Source organism: Lynx canadensis, chromosome A1 (assembly GCF_007474595.2).
Source record: "Lynx canadensis isolate LIC74 chromosome A1, mLynCan4.pri.v2, whole genome shotgun sequence".
NCBI classification, from domain to species: domain Eukaryota; kingdom Metazoa; phylum Chordata; class Mammalia; order Carnivora; family Felidae; genus Lynx; species Lynx canadensis.
The window spans coordinates 128,583,819-128,606,723 of record NC_044303.2 but is presented as its reverse complement, the minus strand read 5'-3'; the positions used below and the strand labels follow the sequence as shown (position 1 = coordinate 128,606,723).

The window sequence follows — 22,905 nt, the reverse complement described above, 5'->3', positions numbered from 1 at the left end:
ACTTTTCTAATGACACAGAGTTTAGGTCATCTGATGCTTTCCCACAGTTTGCTGCAGCTCTGTTTATTTTTTCCCTACTTTTTTGCCTACTTTGCTTCTATTTTGGCTGATTCATTTACTGTGAATTTAAGTTTTCTTTTTTCTTTTTTTGAAGTGTTAGTCTGCTATGGTTCTCACCTAGTGAGTGTTTCTTTTGAGGATGAGGATTTTTCATTTCTAGAAGTTCCATTTGGTTTTTCGTTATATCTTCCATTTTCTCCTTCCTGTATTTATATATTTTCTAATAATATGAGAACATAGAATATCTTTTGTAACATACTTTTCTCTAAGTTCTTTATCTGTGGCTATTTTTATGATTTTCTACTAATTTTTTCTCCTGCCATGGGTCATACTTTTTTGCTTCTTGGTATGTCTAGTGATTTTGTTTGAACAAAATGTTTTCCCTTGTTGAGTATCTGAATTTTGTTATCTTCCTTTGAAGAGGGTAAGCTTTGTTCTCTTAGGCAGTTAATTTAATTGAATTTCCTTTTGATTCATTTGTGTCTTATTTTTAAAGCTGTTTTTAAGGCCAGATTAGAGTAACCTTTACTGAAGTGAAGTTTGGTCCTACTATTGAAGCATAATCCTGCTGGGCTTTCTGTGGAATGCCTTCAGTGATCAGCAGGGCTCTCTTCTATGTGAGCTCTGGGAACTGTTCAGCTCAAAGCTCACTGGTTGTTTTTTGTATGACCTCCTAGAGTTTTGCCTTAATCATGTATATGCATTTCAGTGTTCATCAGAGTCTCAGGGGATTTCTATGCAGGTTTATGGAACCCTTCTTCTGTTTAGTTCCCTGCAGTTGGAACTCTGCTTTGCAATGTCCAGCTGACTCAGCCTCCACAAACTCCAGTCTGTCTCTTCCGTCTGCTAGAGCTCCCCTCTAGGCATAATGTGGGGAAATTGTAGAGCTTGTTTGTTTTGTTCTCTTTTCTCAGGAATTATGGTACTGTTTCACTATCCCATGTATAGAAATTGTTATTGCAATTTCTAGCTTTTTGTGGAGGGAGGGTTAGTCTGGGCCTTGCTGTTCTATCTTGGTTGGAGTCAGAATTTTCTGTATTTTTAATAATTTAATTTTAGTGATTTATTTTTTTTTCCTGACATATGGTTATTAGGTTATTCCAAACACCTTTTTTGAACAGACCATTCTTTCCTTGCTGATTGGTGATGACATTTCTGTGATATATCAGGTTCCCAAGCATACTTGGGCCTGTTTCTAGACTTCCAAATTTGTTGTGTTGGTCTTTTATGTTTTCTCATGGTAGCATCATACTGTTTAATTAACTATAGCTTTGTAGCAAGTCTTGCTTTCATGTCAGGTGAGTCCCTACTCCTAATTCTTGCCACTTATGGACATGAGATAATTTCTTTTGTGTTTTTCTCAATGAACTTTTTATCTATTTGAATTATTTGATTGGAGTAAGCAACCAAAGCAGGTCAGCTCTTGTAGTTCATCCTTGAAATCTTGTGTTCAGCCACACAGTTGCTATATCAGTTAGCAAATTAAACGCTGTTGAAAGGTAAGCCTTTTGCCTAAAGAACAACTTTCACCTAAGTTTTAAGACTGTAGCGTTGTACATTATACATTAGTAGTTAATTCTAACAAAGACTTCTATAATCTTTAGGTTAACAAGGGGCCAACTACCAAATATTGTGATAGTTCTGTCATTGATGGCAACAAAGGCATCCACATCCTTTCAGCTAAAAAGTCAAGAAAAATTTAAGGGTTGTTATAGATCTTCTAACATCAGTAAGTCAGACATAGCTGTTTTTACCTAATAATAATGTGGGCATGAGATTGTTCCAGTGACCCAAAAAGTCATAATTGTGAGTCTTTCTGAATTACGCATGGTCAAGTTGACATAACCATTGCATGAGATGATGTTTACATATGTTTATATTTTTTTCCATCCTCTGTCATAGGGTTATGCAACTGCTGAGGCATATACGCTTGAGGAGGGCATTCTTAGATGATTTGTTACTCAGTAATACAGTTCTGCTGGGGCATTGTGGGACTTTATTTATTCTCTCATCTCAGAGATCCAGAGCCAAATTCATGTCTGTGTACTAGTGCACAGTACATTTCTTAACTGACTTTTTAAGAAAATCTAGCCAAAGTTGCATCTGATTTGCATCCTATTTTCCACCCTGGTATTAGTCTTAATGCTTTAATTTAGTAGTAGTAATTGTAGTAGTAGCAGCAGCAGCACCTATCATCAATGCTATTAAAAGTTTCAATTCACGTAGGCTTTCTTTTATAGCCTGTGGGCCCTCAGTTCAGTACAATGATTCGGTTTTATGGCCGTCCACCACGATTTACTGCTGGGTTAATTGGGATTCATGGAGGTTAAGTGACTTGTCCAAGCATATACAATCAATGGGACCGGGGACTTAAGCCAGATATTCTAGTTCCAATCCTAGCAAGGGAGGACTCATTGTTATTCCTTCATTCATATAGTCATTCATTCACATGTTCACCACAGAAAATATTTAGTAAGCACCTGTGATCTACCAGGTAGTGTTCTACCTGTTGGAGGTATCAGTAAATAAAAGGAATCCCTGCCCATATAGAGCTTACATTTTAGTAAGGCAGAGGGGAAACAATGGTAGATAACAAAAAAGTAAATTCTGTAGTGTATTAGGAGGTGATAATGTATAATTAGAAAAAATAGAGGTGCCTGCATGGCTCAGTCGGTTAAGCGTCTGGCTTTTGAATTTGGGTTCAGGTCATGATCCCAGGGTCATGGGATTGAGCCCTGCCTCAGGCTAAGCGTGGAGCCTGCTTGAGATTCATTCTCTTTCTCTCTTTCTCTCTTTCTTTGACACCCCTACCCTTCCACTCATGCACACTCTCTCTCTCTCTAAAAAAAAAAACAAAAAAAACAAGTAGCGGGGATTAGGAGTACCAATTTTTATACCTTTTGGGAGGTGGGAACACCTTAGTTTTTTAATTTTATCTGATAAATTATTAAATTATGTCAAAATGACAGATTTTGTTGTAAACCTTTCAGAGTATGTTGTTTAGAACAATGTTCTGCTCGTTGCCTCCCTCCCCAAGAAGCAGTGCTGTAAAGGACAGCTAAGTTATAAGATCAATTTACAGAATATACTTAATTCATTATGAATTTTAGCTGTAGTTAAAATCTAATGGTACTTTAGGCCTAATCAGTCCCTACAGTGTTTTGTTTTGTTTTGTTTTGTTTTTCCTTCCTCTGGTAAAATGCATTCCAGGCTCCAGGAGGGAGTATTAGGAGCCTCATAGTTTCATGTTACTCTTCAAGCTTTGGGCATAAGCAACTCTCCTTCCTTCCACATTCTGGAGTGTTGTTCAGCAGGAGCTTCCCTCATTCAAACTATTGATGGTGGCTCCTCCACAGCCAGAGGCTGCGGCATTGTTTGGGGGAGATTAGGAATTTAATGGAGGAAGGTATCAGTAGCATTCTCTTTTTACAGGAGGTGGGAAGTTGGCAGTTGGAATGAATTGCAGGGAGTTCTCACTTGGGATCCCTGGCAGAAGGAAGGGAGTCCCTGGCTTCACAGGGGGCCCAGTGAGTTATTGGGATGTATGTGAGTCAAGGGTGGACTTTGTCTCCTATTTGTGTAGGTTTGTGTAGATTAATTCCTGAGATGGATTTACTGATACATTCTCACCCTAATTTTCATAAAACCCAGAATCATGACCAACTCCAAGTTTGGGATTTAAGCAACTGGAAGTTTAGAATTTAGACTTTTTAAAAGATTTGATGAATGTAACTTTTATGTGTTAGTTTAACAGTGTCCCAACAAAGAAATCTGAAAATTAAAAGAAAATTGATGTAGTCTTGATCTTTTCCTTTTTACTACCTTATTTTTATAAGGTTTATTATTGTGATTTTCTTCATAAATATTGTACTGGAAATATTGTTCCATAACTTCAAAATTTACCATTTTTAATAGCCATGTAATACTCTATTGACAAATAGGTATTTGAATGTTCACCTGTACTTTATCAGGAAGTAAGGCTTGCCAAAGGAAAAGGATTATGCTTTCAATTAGCTTGCTCTCTCTTTGGTAAAACAATACATATATACAATATACATATTGTATATATACATGAATCATAATAAAATAAGGTAAAGTCTGTCAAAAGGTGTTTATAATTTGGAAAAAGAAGGGATTTGTGGGCTAATGTGAAAGAAAGCTTTATGGAAAAAGTAAAAGGCTTTGTGGAGAAAGAGATTTAGAATTTAATTAGTTCTTACTAGTTCCACTTCTTCTATCTTATCCAGACTGTCATCATGCTTCTCATCTTCCTCCTTCTGTGTTACCCCCTTACAATCTCTTCTCTCTAGAGCTGCCAGAGTAAAAAGTAATTCAGGTTAATGATTCCCCTGCGCAGAACCCTCCAGTGTTTTCTGAGGTCACTCATAATAAAACTCAAAATTCTTAATGGTAGCCTACAGGGTTCTGCCTGGTGTGGCTCTTACCTTCCACTCTAACCTCCTTTCCTGTTTGAATGCTCTTATATACTCCTCTGTCTTCAAACTGGCCTCACTGCTTTTCCTCACACACTCCAAACATACTCTCGTGTCACAGTCTCTGTCATTGCTCTTTCCTCCACCTTGGAAATTTGTCTCTCAGATAACTTCCCTGGCTTACTCTCATTTCCTTCAGATCTCTGCTCAAATTTCACCTCCTTGGAGACCTTTCCCAAAAAACCAGAAATGTTTTTCTGAGCACATCCCATCACCCCCCTGCTCCTTTCTTTTTTCTCCATAGCATTTTTCCACCTGCCATATGTTTGTACCTCTTTGCTTATTATCTGCTGGAAAGTAAGCTCCATGACATCAGGCAAGGATTTTGTTTTTATTCCCTACTGTATGTCCTCTTCTAAAATAGTTCCTGGAATACAGGCAAGGCTTAATAAATATTTGTTGGATAAGTGAAAGAAAGAATTAATATTTGATCATAAACCTTTTTTCTTTTCATAGACCTGATTATATAGAGTTGAAAGAAGGTCTAGTGATGAGAATCAGCAGCAGTATTTTCAGTGAACATCTAGGATTGAACTTGGTGTATTAAAGCTCCCCTTCTGCCTCCTTTTCTCTCCCATGCCCACCCACTGCCATCAGGGCCAAACCCAAGCTCCTTAGTCTGGCGTTCAAGGCCTTTTCGGATCTCATCTCTGTTGACCTTTCCAGCTTTACTTCTATGCCAAGCCTGTGCTGTGTCCTAAGGAGTGACTTATAATTTCCCTAATGTTGCCCTTGCAGATGTCTCTTGCAGCACCTCTCACATTTTGCCATTTACAATTTTTTAATGGGTGTCTCCTCATAGCACATCAGCTCTTCAGAGTGAGGGACCTGGCATATTTTCATATTTCCAGGACTTGGCACAGTTCCTGGCATATCATAGATGGTCAGAAATACTGGGTGCCAAAGATGGTTTTGCCTCTAAGAGAAACCATTGGGAACTTGAAGAGGTTGGACATGGAACAAATAAATTGATGAAAGCAGTTTCTTCTCATTAGAGGGTTTGGATGTGGATGTGTCTGGGGACAAATGTGGTTGAAGAGAGCACAGTATTAGAGAACTGTGATTTGTAGCACAGTATTAGAAGACTGTAGTTTGGTTGAGGAGGGCTGGCATATAACATGATTGAATCGGTACACTTAGCTAGGAAGAACAGCTTATGTGTGAGGAAGGGTTATTTGATGTGTGTTGTTTGGAAAGAAGTGCAGCCATCTGGCAGTGGTCTGACTGTAGGCCAATCGGACCTGTTTTCAGTCCGTGAGAATCCTGTTAGATGGTGACCCTGCTCATCCCAGGGACATAATACAAGGGGGCAATTCAGGGCAGCAGTGGCACATTCATATCTTTGCTCATGCTGTCTTCATCCTATAGTAACTGTGAGTGTTGAGTGTTAGGTTAGACTTAACCTGACTGCTCTTGGTTTGCTGGGAAAGAATACTACAAAAAAATCTGAGAGAGGGAAATGGCTGTATTTGGTTTATGTATTTGTCATCCTTAGTTGATGGTTTGTATTTTCGGTGCCAATGCATTAGATCTATAATCATTTGGCCCAGCATAGTTGGATATGTGTACTTGTTCTATATAATTTTAATAGTACATAATTTGAAAAATGTAAACATAATGGAGTCAAGTTGGCTATTGGTTTTAAAAGATTAAAAACTTCTTTCTAAATCAGGTTTGTTACAGAAAGAGAAAATGGCTATTGAAGCATTTCAGATTTGCTGCCTCCTCCTGCCACCCGAAAATAGGAGAAAGTTACAGCTGTTGATGAGGATGATGGCAAGAATCTGCCTAAATAAGGAGATGCCACCCCTGTGTGATGGCCTTGGTACCCGAACACTGGTAGGTTGATCTCTACCATCTAACTTGACTTCAGTTTTGGCAATAAAATCCACCTGAGTAGAGTTTACTAGCTTGGCAGCCAGAGGAAGGTGCAAGGCAGGCTTGCTTGTAGAGCCATCGCTTGGAAACCACCCCGACACTAAACACTTTGGGTGTTAGTGTCTTAAATAACATAATGCAAAGTGGAGACTGAGTAGGGATAGGCTCTGAGTTTAAAGGCGTCTGCTGCCTAGGGCCTATGTCAACATAAAGAGAAGGAAGGGTGGACAGTGAGGATAAGTGGTCTCTCAAGAAAACAGTATTCTTTCCTCCACGACAAAAAGGGTTGTGAAGCATTTGTCACTATAACAAGTGGACTCAGCCTGTATAATGGGGTAAAGAGGAAAGAAGTAAAATACAGAGTTGGATCAGATAGCCTGGCAGGGAGATTGAGAACTTGTTCACTCAGGTTATGATCTTAGGGTCCATAAAATATTCTCAGTTTTGCTTACCAATGTATGCTAATTTTATTTTATTATTTTTTGAAGTTTTTATTTATTTTATTATTATTTTTTTAATGTTTATTTATTTTTGAGAGAGACAGAGACAGGATGCGAGTGAGCTAGGGGCAGAGAGAGAGGGAGACACAGAATCTGAAGCAGGCTCCAGGCTCTGAGCTGTCAGCACAGAACCCGATGCGGGGCTCGAACTCACGGGCTGTGAGATCATGACCTGAGCCAAGGTTGGACGCCCAACCAATGGACTGAGCCACCCAGGCGCCTCTATCTATCTATCTATCTATCTATCTATCTATCTATCTATCTATCTATCTATTTTTGAAGGAGAGAAAGAGCAAGCAGGGGAGGGGCAGAGAGGGAGGGAGGGAAAGAGAATCCCAAGCAGGCTGTGCTCTGTCAGCGCAGAACCTGATGTGGGGCTCGAACTCACGAACCGTGAAATCGTGACCTGAGCCAACGTCAGACGCTTAACTTATTGAGCCACCCATGTGTGCCACATATGCTAATTTTAAATTCTACTTTGCTAATGTTAGCATGTCTTTTAAAATAGGGTTTATGTTTAGAATTTCTTATTACAAAAATTTTTAATTTTCCTCAAAATTGGAGGCCTTGGAGCAAATTTGATGCTTCTTTGAGGTGTATGTCCTTTTCACGTCCAGGTGAACCATGGTGTACCTCTGGGGGTCCTCTGGTCCAGTTTTAGAAGTGTGGGGTGGGGTAAGATCAGAGGAGCACTCAGTGCCCAGTAGAGGGATTCTTGACCTTGGTTTTGGTTGGGTAGATAGGTAATGGGGCTAATGGGCCTTTGTGAAAGGCTGAAGAAAACTTTGCACTGTTCCCCAGAAGGATACACATGTAAAATTTTGCATACAATTTCAAGGCATTCAGATTCCCTAAGGTCCATAGTCTCCAGGTAAAAAATGTCTGTCTGCATGTCTCTCTGTACACGTACATGTGAATGAAAAATAAAGGATCCTCTGCAGTAAGTTGATGAAATTAAGTCTAATTAAGCAGAATTACATGATTTCATGCTTGTAGGTTTCAAAATAAGATTGTCAGCAGTAAAATTAGTAGGAAAAGGAAAAAGTATCTATCCAAAGGATAGTATTAAAGAAGGAAATAGTTAATATGCCTTCTATGAAAGCAGCTACATAATATTTTTTATATTTCTGCTTTTTGTAAAGTCTCATCATTTAATGAACTTGTTACAAAGTCTAATGATTTTGTTCAAATGTGATTGTCAAATGTACACCCAAAATCCTAGAGAAAATTACAGTTAACTGGGAAAAAACATAACTGTTGAGGCATATATGTTGTGCTAGCAGATTTTTAAAATCAGTAGTGAAATAAGGATATTAGTAAACTAAATGGCTTTAAAGTACTTTGAACTTTGAAATGCTACATGATTCAAGTAATGGTAGTGATAATAATTTTCAGAATTCGTTCATATATGTTTAAAACTATCTGTAAAGGGGTGTGCTTTAAAAACTGCTCAGACAAGCATGTCTGCTGAGTCTCTGTGAGTTGAGACGCACCTTCTGTTTTGCTGGTTGATAAAAATCAGCCCATCTCAGATGACCAGGTATGGCCAGGTGCCAGATTAGATGTGTACCCTGTCCTGTGGGCCATTTCTCCCTGACTAGTCACATTTGGGTTTTGCAAATTAGATTGAACTCAGTTCATTGTAGGGAAAGAAGACTTCATCTGTGTTTCATGAAAAAATACCTCCCCTTCTTGTTTCAGATGGTTCAGACATTTTCCCGTTGCATCTTGTGTTCCAAGGATGAAGTAGACTTGGATGAGTTATTAGCTGTGAGGTTGGTGACGTTTTTAATGGACAATTACCAAGAGATTTTGAAAGTCCCTTTGGCCTTGCAGACCTCCATAGAGGAGCGTGTGGCTCATCTACGAAGAGTCCAGGTAAAGAAAGGGGTGTTACCAGTCCTTTAAAATTGCCAGCAGAAAGTCATGTAAACTTGCTAGGTTTCTTGGAACCTCTTGTTGGGAAGAAGTAAGTGAATAAATCTGTACAAAGTGCTTCCAACAGGGCTTGCTGCATGGTAAGCTCTGTACGTGTTTGGTATTATTGAAAACTTACAGAATGCTTACTTGGTTTGGTTATGTTAATCAATGCTGCATACTTCTGACTGCACCTTCCTTAAATGAATTTGTTTAGAATCTGCGTATACTTCCTGATGGAAATGATTTATGTGTAATACATGTCTTGATCATAATCGCCCTGTGACCGACATACTATTGATATTTGCATTTTTTCAATGAGTGAGCTAAGGCACGGAGAATTAAAGTCACAGAGCCAGGATTCACACATATAAACTCAATTTCCAGAATCCATGGTCTGTCATACCACACTGCCTCCATAAAATGTGGTGTGGTAGAAGAATGGCCTTAGAGCCGTAAAGTACTGGCTGGGCCAGTTCCTGGTTTTCCCTTTTCCTGGTTTTGTGGCCTTGGGCAAGTCTCTTAACCTCTCTGAATTTTAGTTTCTGCAAGTGTTAAAATGGGCCATACCTGCTCTATAAAATTGTTGCTAAGAGTAGAATACTGTATTGTAAAACCCCTAGCATATATGTCTGACTTCTAGCAGGTACTCGTTGAAAGGTAGCTTTTACTATTGTTCTGTTAAAATGATGCAAAAGAAATGTAATGCATAACTATTATGTGGGCCCCAAGTGGGGTTTGTATGTCAGCCTGTGGGAGCAGAAACTTGATAAATGCAAGCAAAAGGTCTGCTTAGCTCCTTTGGAATGATTGGCCCTCTTTCTGCTTAAGCACTTTTTGAGGTTCCATGATTAAGGACCAGTGAGCTGCTACCTCAAAAAGTATTTTCAGGGTGAATAACTGTTCACCTGTTTCAGTGTGCAATTTAAAAATTAAAATAAAAAATTTTGGGTAATTGTCAACCTAATCTATTGAAAGAATTTGGAAACTATAGAAAATGTACACCAAAAACTCAAAGAGTAACACTACCTATTCAGTTAGTATTATCATCTTTCAGATGTTTTTCTGTGTCATGTCTTGTCTTGCCTTGCCTCCCCCCTTCTTCTCCCTTCCCTTTCCTTCCCTTCCATTCCCTCCCCTTCCCCTTTCCTCCTCCCCTCCCCTTTCCTCACTCTCTCTCACTCTTGCTCTTTTCTTTTATACCTTATTTTCTTTTGATAGTACAACAAGAAATATTTCCCATATCACTAAATATTCTTGACTGACACCAGGGTTGTTGAGAGCTCAGACCCTGGAGCTAAGTGGTACTGTGTTCTTGATATACCCTTTATTGGCCCTGTGACCTTGGGCACATTTTATAAAATGTCTCTGCTTCAGCCTCTACCTGACATCCCTCTTTTCTTATCTGTAGAGTGGGATAATAATAGTCAATACCTACCTCCTGGGGTTGTTTTAGGGATTGAATGGCTTAAGATGTGTAAAGTGCTTAGAATAATATTTATCACATACTAGGCCCTCAGTTGGTAGCTGCTGTTAATATTATCATCATCATTAGTGTTAGGTCATTCCACAGTATTGTTATTATTGATAGTATAGTGTTCGGTAATATGGATATATACCATAATTTATTTAAATGGGTTTCTTTGGTTAGATTGTTTCCATTTCCCCCTCTATTTTGCAAACAACCTACCAGTAAATATTTTTGTAGCTAGATTTTTTTTTGGGGGGGTGTGGTGGTAATCCTTGATTATTTTCTAAAAATAATTTGTTTTTATTTATTTTGAGAGAGAAAGAGAGAGAATCCCAAGCAGGGTCCATGCCATCAGCACAGAGCCTGATGCAAGGCTCCATATCACAACCATGAGATCACAACCTGAGCTGAAATCAAGAGTCAGACACTCAACGGACTGAGCCACCCAGGTGTCCCTATAAGAATAAATTTTTATGAGTGGTATTGCATGGTCAAAGGCCGTGGGTGTATTTTAAGTATTGATTGCATATTGCCAAATTTCCCTTTAGAATGATTATGCCAATGTATATTCCCATGAATTGTCTAAGAAAGTGTTCATTTCTTTGCACCCTTGTGCTACTTTGGGTATTATCATTAACACATAGACCTTTGCCGTTTTAATGGGTAAAAAGTATAACCTTAGTGCTGTTTTAGTTAAATCTTCTCTCCGCCCAGTATTTCTATTTACCTATAAAAAAGGTAAAGAAGAAATACTTCACTGAATTTCTGCAGGGAGAATTGATAGCAGTAGCTATGTTCCTCTATATGCTTGCTGGGTTTGTGTGTCCCATAGCACAGGCATATGCTGCAGCAGCTTATAACTGAGCCCTTTGCTCTCAGTTGAGGATCAGAAGGCTGAGCTGTGCTGATTCATTTAACTGCTCATCATGATCTTGAGGAGGGCACTGCTCTGGCACTACATAAAACCAGTAAGCACTCATTTGTCCAATTACATTTTCTCTGTTGGAAGTACTCAGTAGAATTGCTGACCAGTTGTTTCAGTATTCAGAGATTTCTGTTCTCTCATGTGGGCTACTCAGCCCCTACAGCATGTGAGATTTAGGGAAGTGCTTCTCTGAAAATGAACAATGTTACTTGGATTGTTCTGGGGAAATTACACAGCTGATCCTGGGATAGATAAATTGTGAGGTAGGTGTTGTTTTTGACACCAACCTTTTATCAGCCTTGACTACAGTCCTCTTCTTCCTTTGCTATCTTTAATCATAGATATCTAGAATTTTCTTTACTAGGCTTCTGGCTGCAGAAGAACAAAAGGTGTTATATTTTTGGGAAGATGGAACACTTTAACTGAGGTCTATCCTGATGGGGCTTTGTCTCTAGACCTACATCATTGGAAACTCCTCATAGAGTATATGTGTGGTTTTCTGTATTCACAGAACTATGTGTTTAGATCTGTAGGAAGAACTGCAAGACGTCTTTCTGCTAAAACTATGTGAAAGATGTAATAGTCAAATTTTTAAAGTCTTAGGTATTAGCATATCCCAACAATCTATACAGTTTTAGGGTGGGATAGTTTAGGGGTGATTATGATTTGCACTCATTCACATTTAAGGTTGTCTGAAATTGAGCACCAGGAAGATCAGATCCATCTACTCTGACCCTAAATGTGTGGGGAATTTTTGAAGTCTGTCCATATTCAAGTGGAGATCAAAGAAGTCCAACTGAAAAGAACTCTGGAGTGACAGTGACAACTGTGGATTGAACCAAAGTGCTTTTCAAAAGGGCTATTTTGAAGATTATGATTCTGATTTTGGAGAAACTGTGGTGATTGGCAGTGCAAAGAATCACATGTAAAATTCTTTAATTAAAAATTTATTGACCTAAGGGGCGTTCAGGAATCTACTCCTGAAATCATTGTTGCACTACATGCTCAACTAACTTGGGTGTAAAGTAAAAAAAAAAAAAAATAAATAATCATTGTCTACTGAAGTCTGAGGCCTGTGTTTTGTTAGGCATGCTTTCTGGAGATTTAGGATTTGATTTTAGTGGGCCATGTTTCCAAGTTTCTTTGTATGCCCTATGATCTTTTGTTGAAACTTGGGCATTTGATAAAACACCCACATCACCTCTTTGCAGACTGGCTCCATGCAAAGAAAAGTCTTCCCCTTCAGCCTAGCATGAAGGCCGTTATTGGGCATGGGTCTTCCCTGGGTCTGTGGGTGTGCTTTGTACCCAATCCCCCTGTAAAAATGTCTGCTTTTTAAATGTATTAATTTCTATAAGAGTTTCACAAGTCCAAATCCTAGACCATTTGACCACCTTCGCATTGACAGACTCCACTGTTGTTGTTTTTTAAAAGATTTAATTTTTTTAAAGTAATCTCTACACCTAATGTGAGGCTTGAGCTCACAACCCTGAGATCAAGAGTCGCGTGCTCCCCCGACTGAAGCAGCCAGGTACCCCAATACAATCCCATTGTTATTTATGGTTTGTGGTCATCTTTAGCAGTACAATTCATTCTACCTCTCTCTTTTTGACCACAGATGTCATCCTGGTAATCTTTGGCAAGAAGGCACTGGCAAAACCGTGATGTAAATTTTTGGAATTAAGAATAATGAGAAATTTAATAAAATTTAATAAAAAATGAAATTGGAGGAAAAAATATTTGAACTTGTATGCACATTATGATCCTCAGAATGTATAATGATGACAAAATTACAAGCTGACTTGAAAATCCACAATTGCAATGGGACGTTTTAATATATCCTATCAGGAAATGGATAAGATAATATTTGTTAATATCTAACAGTTAATAAAACATTTTAAGGAACATGTACAGAAAAAAATTATTACCTAAAAAAACACTTTAATTTCTTTCTAATTGAAGTATAATTGCCATAGTGTTACATTAGTTTCAGGTGTATAACGTAGCCATTCCATAGTTCTGTACATTACTCAGTGCTCCTCACAATGAGTATGGTAACTATACAACATTGTTACATTATTGACTGTATTCTCTATGTTGTACTTTTCATGTCTGTGACTTATTTATATTTCCTAACTGGAAGTTTTTACCTCTTAATTCCCTTCATCTATTTGCCTATCTCCCCCCATCCCTGTGCCCCTTCTTCTGTATATGAGAGTAAATTTGGGTTTTTTTTAATTTGTTTTTTTATATTCCAGATATAAGTGAAATCATATGGTATTTAACTTTCTCTATCTGACTTCACTTAGCAAAATATCTTATAGGTCCATCTGTGTTGTCACAAATGGCAAGATATCATTCTTTTTATGGCTGAGTAATGTTCCATGTATATACCACCTTTTTTTTTTTTGAAGTTGCAGTATAGCTAACATACAGTGCTATGTTAGTTTCAAGAGTGTAATATAGTGATTCAACAGTTCCATACATCACCCAGTGTTCATCATGACAAGTGCACTGTTTAATCCCCATAACCTTTTTTACCCATCCCCCACCATCTGTCCTGTGGTAACCATCGGTTTGTTCTCTATAGCTAAGAGTCTGTTTCTTGGTTTGTCTTTCTCTTTTTCCCTTTGCTTGCTTTTTATTTATTTATTTATTTATTTATTTGTTTGTTTGTTTGTTTGTTTGTTTATTTATTTATTTTTTGGGGGGGTTGTTTCTTAAATTCCACATATGAGTGAAATTATATGGTAATTTTTTTCTCTAAGTAACTTATTTCTGTTAGCATTATACTGTCTAGGTCTATCCTTAATTGTTGCAAATGGCGAGGTTTTGTTCTTTGTGTGTGATAAACGTAGGTGTGTGCATATTTATTTTCAAATTAGTATTTTCATTCTTTTTGGGTAAACATTCAGAAGAGGAATTACTGGGTCATATGGTAGTTCTGTTTTTAATTTTTTGAGGAACTTTCATACTATTTTCCAAAATGGTTGCACCAATTTACATTCCACTAACAGTGCACGAGGGTTCCTTTTCTCCACATCCTTGCCAGCAGTTGTTATTTCCTGTCTTTTTGATTCTAGCCATTGTGACTGGTATGAGGTGGTATCTAATTGTGGTTTTGATTTCTGTTTCCTGGATGATTAGTGATGTTGAGCATCTTTGCATGTTTCTATTGGCCATCTGTACGTCTTCTTTGGAAAAATGTCTTTTCTGGTCTTCTGCCCATTTTTAAATCAGATTATTTGTTTTTTTGATGTTGAGTTATATAAGTTCTATATTTTGGATAGTATAACCTTATTGGATATATCATATGCAGATATTTTCTCCCATTCACTATGTTGTCTTTTTGTTTTATTGAGGGGTTTTTTGTTTTTGTTTGGTTTGGTTTGTTTGTTTGCTATACAAAATCTCTTTATTTTAGTGTAGTCCCAGGAGCTTATTTTTACTTTTGTTTGCCTTGCCTGATGTCCAAGAGATTATAGCCTATGTTTTCTTTTGGGAGTTTTAAGATTTTGGGTCTCAACTGACTAAGCTACCCAGGTGCCCCGGACCATTGTGTTTTCATTTTCATTTGTCTTCATGTATTTTTTTTTAATTTCTTCTTTGATTTCTTCATTGATCCATTGGTTATTTAGTTGCACATGTTTTTTATTTCAGGTTTTTTGTTTTTTTGTTTGCTTTTGATAACTGATTTCTACTTTTACACTGTTGTGATTGGAAAAGATGCTTGATATGATTTCAGTCTTCTTAAATTTATTGAGTCTTGTTTTGTGGCCTAAGATGTGATCTATGATGGAGAGTGTTCCATGTACATTTGAAAAGAATATGTATTCTGCTGTATTTGAATGAAATATTCTGTATATATTTGTTACGTCCATCTAACCTTGTTGATTTTCTGTCTGGACGACTTCTCCATTGATGTAAGTGGGGTGTTAAAGTCTCCTATTATGATTGTATTACTGTCAGTTTCTCCCTTTATACCTGTTAATATTTGCTTTATGTAAATTAAATATATATATTTTTAAAGTTTTTACGTACTTATTTGTGAGAGAGAGAATGAGCAGGGAGGGGCAGAGAGAGAGGGGGACAGAGAATCTGAATGAAGCAGGCTCTGTGCTGACAGCATAGAGCCTGATGTGGGGCTAGAACTCACAAACCATGGGATCATGACCTGAGCAAGGTCCAATGCTTAGTCAACTGAGCCACCCAAATGCCCCTGAAATTAAATATTTTTAATGGATGCTCGTTTATTTATAGGTCTTGGTATTGTGTTTCCTCTTTTTTCTTCCTTCTCCCTTTTGCCCCATACAATGTCTGAATATTTATTTTCTTGATTTTCAGTGTTAACATATTTGGAGATGGTTGTAGAACTTCTCTCTACATAACAGCCAAGCTATATGTGTTTCTCTGTCCATCCCCAAGAAAGAGAGGATCAGATTCTCCAGATGTGGGAAGGGATCCACAAAGTGTGGTCAATATTATAATTGTTTTGAATCATTTTTGTCAACATGTTTAGTTTATGTTTCAACTTAAGATTTTATTTAAAAGAACACGCAGGTTTTTTATTTATTAAAATGGATCTTGGGTTTAAAAAGGTAAATATCTCTTACTTAAAACTGTGACTGTGATATTTTTTTTGAAGTTATAGAAACACTGTTACCTTTTACCAAAGAGTTTTCCCCAAATTGAAGAATGATGTGGTACCCTTAGTAGGAGATATGCTGTATTTGATCTGAACTAATTTTTGCAGTTTATGTGAAAATATACTTATTCCATTCACTATTAATCCTTTTGCCTTAGATAAAATACCCAGGAGCTGATATGGATATCACTCTATCTGCTCCCTCATTTTGCCGTCAGATCAGTCCAGGGGAGTTTGAATACCAGAGAGCATACGGCTCTCAGGAACCTCTGGCAGCCTTGCTGGAAGAAGTCATAACAGATGCCAAACTCTCCAGCAAAGAGAAGAAGAAAAAACTGAAGCAGGTAAAAGAAGAATATTCTTTAGAAGTCATTTCTTCTTCTGCCTGCTGTTCTTATATTTTTTCTTTTTATTCTCTGTTTTACTAAGTTTCATATAAATCTCATCTTCTATGACATAGCAGTTTTGAAAGTATATTACTCAATTTATACATTCTGGCAGTCTCATTGTTTTACACAATTGTGGTCTGTTTTCCACATCTTTACTTTCCAGTGTAGATATTTTACCGTTGTTGAACTCTTCATTTGTGGAGCTCTTCTCTATTATTTGTCCTTTGTTTTGGTATGTGGCTTGATGTGTTAGTGGAGTAATAACTTTAAATTCAGAGAAACTATCAAATGAGGACAGGTTCCTTTTGATTTTTTTTTTTTTTGAAAGGCAAATTATACTGAATTTGCAAATAGAAAATGTGTAAAACTGGAAAGGCTTTGGTTTTAGATCACCAGTATCAAATTGTTTTTTTGCCTCGGGCAGCACTAAAAGTTTTTAGTTCCTGCTAGGAACAAGGTTTAGGGTTTCATTGAATAGTGTTTAACTCACACTAGATTTACTTCGACCATTCTTAAAGTATTGATTCCAGATTAAGTGAATTGTTTTTATTTTTGAAGTCTGACTCCTGCAAGCTTGATCCCTGATCACATCATGCATATAGGATTATACACAGATCACCAGAGTTCTAGACTCCCAATCGTATTTTTCTCAGTAATTTTGGAGAAGAGTTCAGTGTTGAGGATGAAGGAAAAGCATATTGCCTCTCTTTAAGCTTTTCATAAAGTCATATATACTGGAATGTTTTCCCTTCCATTTGAGCAGAAGCAGGTGGGACTGAGTTGGAGAAGCTGGGAGATCGTGAAATGTAGTTGGGCCAAAATTTTCTTTAACTGTGTAGAACATAAGTTATTTTCAAGTCAGGATTACTTGTGAATATTTTTAAAGTGAAGTCTATTTATAGTTAGCAGTGGGGGAAATTTTAAGAAATAAGACCAAAATGAGAAGTGTATTTGAAGCTTTGATCAAATTTAAATTGAATTAGATCTATAGCAAGTGGAATCAAATGATCTTACCAAAAGAAATGGATTTGTGTTGGAGTGAATTTGATTATGATTAGTTGTCTTGTTATTCTCTTTTCTGATAGAGAACAATAAACATTGAAACAAAACAAAAACAGCTTGTATGGAATCAGATCAGAAAGTCTTTAATTTTAAAATTAGATCGCCTAATTTTATTGGCCCTTATGTGGGTTTTTTTTGACTCATCTTGAATCTTTTTTTTTTTTTTTTTTAGTTTCAAAAATCCTATCCTGAAGTCTACCAAGAACGATTTCCTACACCAGAAAGTGAAGCACTTCTGTTTCCTGAAAAGCCGAAACCGAAACCACAGCTCCTGATGTGGGCACTAAAAAACCCTTTCCAACCATTTCAAAGAACTAGAAGTTTTCGGATGTAGTACTTACATTGCTCTTAGAGATCTCTGTTGCTGTTGCCTCGAGCAAGTTGGTGGTTATAGGAGGATTATGGCGATGGAAGAAAGAAGAGCAGAAAATAGAGGCTACGGAAAATATAAAGTTACCAGACTTCCTAAAATGTTGAGCCATTATCAGTATTTTTGTAAAACCCAATGCTATTTTTAAAGTGTACAAGTCAGTTAAAAGTTGAGACAAATGTATCACTATATGTATGGTTAATATGTGTGTCTGTAATTGTTACAAAATTTGTGGGTAGTTTTATTTTTTTATTTGTTATCTTTCATGGTGTTAATAAAATAATTGTACATTTCAGTTACTGATGTCTTTGTTATAACCAAGTTTTAAAAATAGTGTATGTACTTGAATAAGAGAGACACTGGGTACTGCTACTGTGATGCTCTTGACTTCACAGCTTAATAGTTGTGACTTCTCTTTGTGTAAAATTTGGTTTTCATTGTTGTACAGAGAGTCTTAAGGCTCCACATTATGACTGTGTCTTTTATTGCAGATTCGTTGGATGTTATGACAGCTTTAACTAAAGCTGGTTCTTTTAGAACATATATTAACTTGTGTTCACCTATATGTGGGGTTGATTTTCATTTGCCTGCAGTGGTATAATTTCAGTCTTGGCTGGAGATGGAAAATTGAACTGAGTAATCTTTTTGGGTCCCCTTGTTCCTGTGATTGTGAGTCAGGTCTTTGTTGTTTCGTGAAAAGCACAAATAGGTTAAGTAAAACAAGACTACTTCCTTTGTATTTCTCCCACCTTCCTCGTCCTTTGGAAAGTAAATGGAATGTAAATAAATACTGGTTTTTGTTTTTTTATGCTCTGTGGTGTTTCTTTTTTGGTATTTATTTAGTTCAGTTAGAAAACATCTTCAGATGCTGAAGTTCATCATCTTGGCCAGTGTCCTCACATCATTCATTTATTTCTATGATAAAATGAGTGATGTTTAGGCTTTTTATGAGCCTTCAGGAGCCTTTGTCCATTGTGGCTAACTGATAGGATATCTCTTGAGATTAGAGTACATAAAGACCCAGTTTGCTTTGTTTGCCCTTTTGCAAATAATGGTACACTTAGAGTATGGAGCATCTGGAAGCCTTCTTCTGTAAGTAATTACCCTAAATTTTAAGAGTAACAGTCACTAGTTGGCTTTGGACTGAATTTCCTTGCCTTTGTCCTCTGGCCTTGTTCTTTTGTTGCAGAATGCCTCCTACATGTGACTCAGATTTTGTTTACTTACAAGTGGATAAAAGTATTCCTCTTGGTTTGGATACCACCTTTCCCTCCGAATAGGTAAAGGAATGGGAGATTTTTAGTATTTCAGGATTTGTTTTCAGATCTTAGAATGACGTTTAGAAGCAAAGAATAAGTCTACTTCTGCTTTCTTTGCGCTCCGGTAAACCTTCCCATTGACAGTGTCTAAGAGTTCTTTTTGCTTAATGTCCTCACCAAAACTTGCTATTGTCAGAGTTTGAATTGTTGTCAATGTGGTGGGTGTATAATGGTATCTCATTATGGTTTTACTTTGTGTTATGGATATGGTTTAGCCAAAGACTTCTACTGTATATGTTTTTTTTACTTTTTCCATTTTTATTCAGATTTTAGTATCAACCTGTCAAGCTTTACACATGTGCGCGCACACACACACACACACACACACACACACACACACCTCTGAGATTTTGATTTGGATTGTATTGAATTTATAAATCAATTTGGAGATAATTGCTATATTTACAATATTAAGTCTTCCAGTGGATGAACATAGTTTATCTTTCCATTTATTTAGAATAAATGAGAAAAAAAATCTCTGCAAAGGTTTGCAAATCGTTTGTTAGATGTGTTCCTAGGTATTTGATACTTTTAAAAAATATGTTAGTATCAAAAATTTCAAGTATATGCAAAAGTAAATAGTATCCATCCCTAACTTCACTAGTTATTATTGAACTGAAAAATACCTCTTGTTTGATCCTATTGTGAAGGCGGTTATTTTTAAAATTTCCACTTTCAGCTTCTTGCTTATATATAGTATAAAACTGATTTTTGTGTACTGATATTTGTATCCAAACTCCCTGCTAGGCTTTCCTGTTTTTTTTACTGTGTATTTATTTTTGAGAGAGAGAGGAAGGCATAGAGAGAGAGGGAGACACAAAATCTGAAGCAGGTTCCAGGCTCTGAGCTGTCAGCACAGAGCCTGATGTGAGGCTTGAACTCAAGAAACGTGAGATCACGATTTGAGCTGAAGTTGGACTCAACTGACTAAGCCACCCAGGTGCCTATTAATTCTAAACATCTAGTGTGATTTTTTTTTTATTTCCTACATATTCACTACATAATAAGCAAACAATGACCGTTTTTGTTTTTCATTTCTGCAGTCTATGGCATTTAAAATGTCCCCAGTGACCCCTGCCTGTTGGTATTTGTGTAATCTTTCCTTGAATGTTAAGTTGGGTGTAGTGACACATTTGTAACAAATAGAATATGACAAAAGTGATAGGATATCTCTTGAGATTAGAGTACATAAAGACCCAGTTTCCGTCTTGCTTGCCCTCCCTCTCTCTTTCCCAGGCCTGCTCTGAGGGGAAAGCCAGCTGACCTGCGTGAGCTGCCCTATGGAGAGGCCCCTCAGGCCAGGAACTCCTGTCTCTGCCTTCTAGTGAGCGAGGACGTGCGGCCTGCCAACAGCTGTGTGAGCAATCTTGGAAGTGGCTGTTCTGAAGCCTGCCAGCAGTCACGTGAGTGATCCTGCAAGCACACTCTCTCTTAAACCTTGAGGCAAAGGCAGCCTTAGCTGACGCTTTGACTGAAGCCTGAGGTCCTGAGCCAGAGGACTCAGCTTCATTGTGCCTGGATTCCAGACCCACAGAAACTGTGAGATAATAAATATTTGGGTTTTCCAGTCACTTAATCTGGGGCTAATTTGTTATGAAGTGATAGATACAATACACCTTCCAATTCGTTTTCCCTCCTTTTCTCCCTCCCTCCCTCCATCCCTCCTTTCTTCCTTCCCTCCTTCATTTTTTAGAAGTATTATAAACTGTCACTCTTTATGTTTACCAATGTACTTGTTTGCAGTCTTTCCATATTATATTTTAGTTGTGTCCCTTATAACCATCATATAGATTATTTTTTAAGATGCCAACTTGACAATTTTTGTTTCTAGTCAAAATTTTGTAACAAATTATATTTAATAAAATTCTATATTTGGGTATAAACATTTATTGATGTTTTACACCTCTTTGTCTCTACTTTCTTGACTTTTTTTTGAAACTTACACCTAATTTCATGTTTTCTTCTAATTTGAAACTCAATATTCTGTTTCTACTTTTCTTATTGGGTCCCTGGAAATTACATTTTACATGCTAATTTATCAAAGTTTAAAGTCAGTAAATACCTTTTACCCTCCACGGAGGCTGTTCAGGGACCTTAAAGCACTAACAACACCCTCCCAAATGAGGTATTATTCTTCTGATATATTTTAACTTTATTATTTTTAAACCTCATACTATATTGTTTTTATATATAGTATTTGTTTATTAGACTTACCCATGTTTTACCACATTTCTCCTTAGAGTACATTCTTCAGAACTTAGTATTTGCTGGTTTTTGTCTTTTTCATTTTGCCCTCATTCCTTTTTTAAATAAATAACTTTATTGAGATGTAATTCACATGTCATGTAATTAACCCTTTTAAAGTGTATAATTCAGTGGTTTTTGGTATTTTACATTTTATGTTTTTCTTATATCAAAACTTGCCATTTTAATCATTTTTAAGCGTACAATTCTGTATAAAGAATGCCTTCATTCTTTACAAATATTTCTGCTGCTTATAGAATTCTAGGTTGAAGGTTTTTGTATCTCAGTACGTTTTAGTAATTCATTTGTTAGCTGGCTTCCATTGTTACTGATGAGAAGTCTGTTGACACTCTTTATAGATAGTGTGTCATGTTTTGGCAGCTGCTGTTTATGATTTTCTCTTTATCTTTGGTGGTCTGCAGTTTACAATGACATTTCTGGTTTATATAATGTACTCTTTCAGTGATTATTCTGATTGGTTATTTGTGGGGCTTCTTAAATAAGAGAATCAAGGTCTTTTACTCTCTTAAATATTCCCTTTCTCACAATCTCTCCTCTGCTTTTGATTCTTTAAACATATTTTAGATCTTTTCATACTATTCTCTGTTTCTTAATCTCTCATGTACCTTCCATATTTTTGCCTTTCTGTGCTGCATTCTGGATAATTTCTTTACTCTTTCTTACATTCCAGCACATTTCTCTTCAGGTATGTTTAGTCTACTATTAAATTCTTGTATTTGCTACTTTCGAATTTATATCCAGTTTACAGCTCAGGAAACAAGACTCAGTAAGGTTGGGTAACTGCCCTAAGATCACCCATCTTGTGAACAGCATAGTAAGCGGTCACGACCAGCTGTGACTGCATTGTCCAGGCTCCTGACTCCGATGTCTTATTGTCTCCCATTGAGCATTGCTTCATGGTTTTTATGAGCACCGTTTGATATTTGTGTATAAGCTCAGACGTTATTTTTTTGGCCTATGCTTTGTAAAACTTAAGAACTCAAATTTCTTTTTTATTGGCAGTGTTTTCAGTGGCCTAACCTACCTTGCCAAATTCATTTCCACTCTTTTTCTGGTCACTTTCTATGAATATCTACTAAAGATTTTTCACTGAATTTCCTACATATCCCTATAAAAAAAATTGCAACAGTGATGAAACTAGAGTGTTTTGTAGAAGCTCTCTGGTGCAGTCATGTATCGGCTTTGTAGGTATGCCTTTTAAGGTATTGTGATAGGCAGGATGAGTAGAAAATGTCATAGGGATTATCATTGATCTGAGAGACTGCGATCAGGAATTTATCAAACGAGTGTTCCATACAGAAAATTTGGGGGTTCTAAGGCACATTTCAAGATTGAGTATATCCCATGTAATGGAATTCAGCCATTCTTCATTCTCATTTCTCATACATCATTGTGTTCCTGCATCTACCTTCAGGGAAGTCATATTTGGGCTCTAGCAAATGCAGTAGATGTGTCAGTCATGACTTAGCATTTGTGTCCTCCAGGAGCTCTGTTTGGATTCCCACAGCCAGAAGAGCATTTCTATACATTTTTATAGGAAATGTAACTTAAAAAGAGCCAGTATTTGTGAACTGTTAATGTATAAGAATAGGTAACTGAATATTTCTGTGT

The 22,905-nt window shown here is 37.0% G+C and overlaps 1 protein-coding gene and 1 non-coding gene across 3 annotated transcripts in view; both read left to right on the top strand.

Moving 5' to 3' along the window:
- Positions 1-18,519, top strand: part of DEPDC1B (DEP domain containing 1B) — a 90,826-nt gene extending 72,307 nt beyond the window's left edge. For both annotated transcript variants that reach the window (XM_030321528.2, XM_030321537.1), the window contains exons 8-11: positions 6,226-6,392; positions 8,633-8,809; positions 16,048-16,233; positions 17,513-18,519. In XM_030321528.2, coding sequence (XP_030177388.1) covers positions 6,226-6,392; positions 8,633-8,809; positions 16,048-16,233; positions 17,513-17,674 — 692 coding nt within the window. In that variant the 3' untranslated portion in view covers positions 17,675-18,519. The remainder of the gene's footprint in view (positions 1-6,225; positions 6,393-8,632; positions 8,810-16,047; positions 16,234-17,512) is intronic.
- LOC115526911 lies at positions 11,666-11,796 on the top strand. The gene has a single exon (XR_003972802.1). It is a non-coding gene; the product is annotated as a small nucleolar RNA SNORA18 (small nucleolar RNA).
- Positions 18,520-22,905: the final 4,386 nt, after the last annotated feature.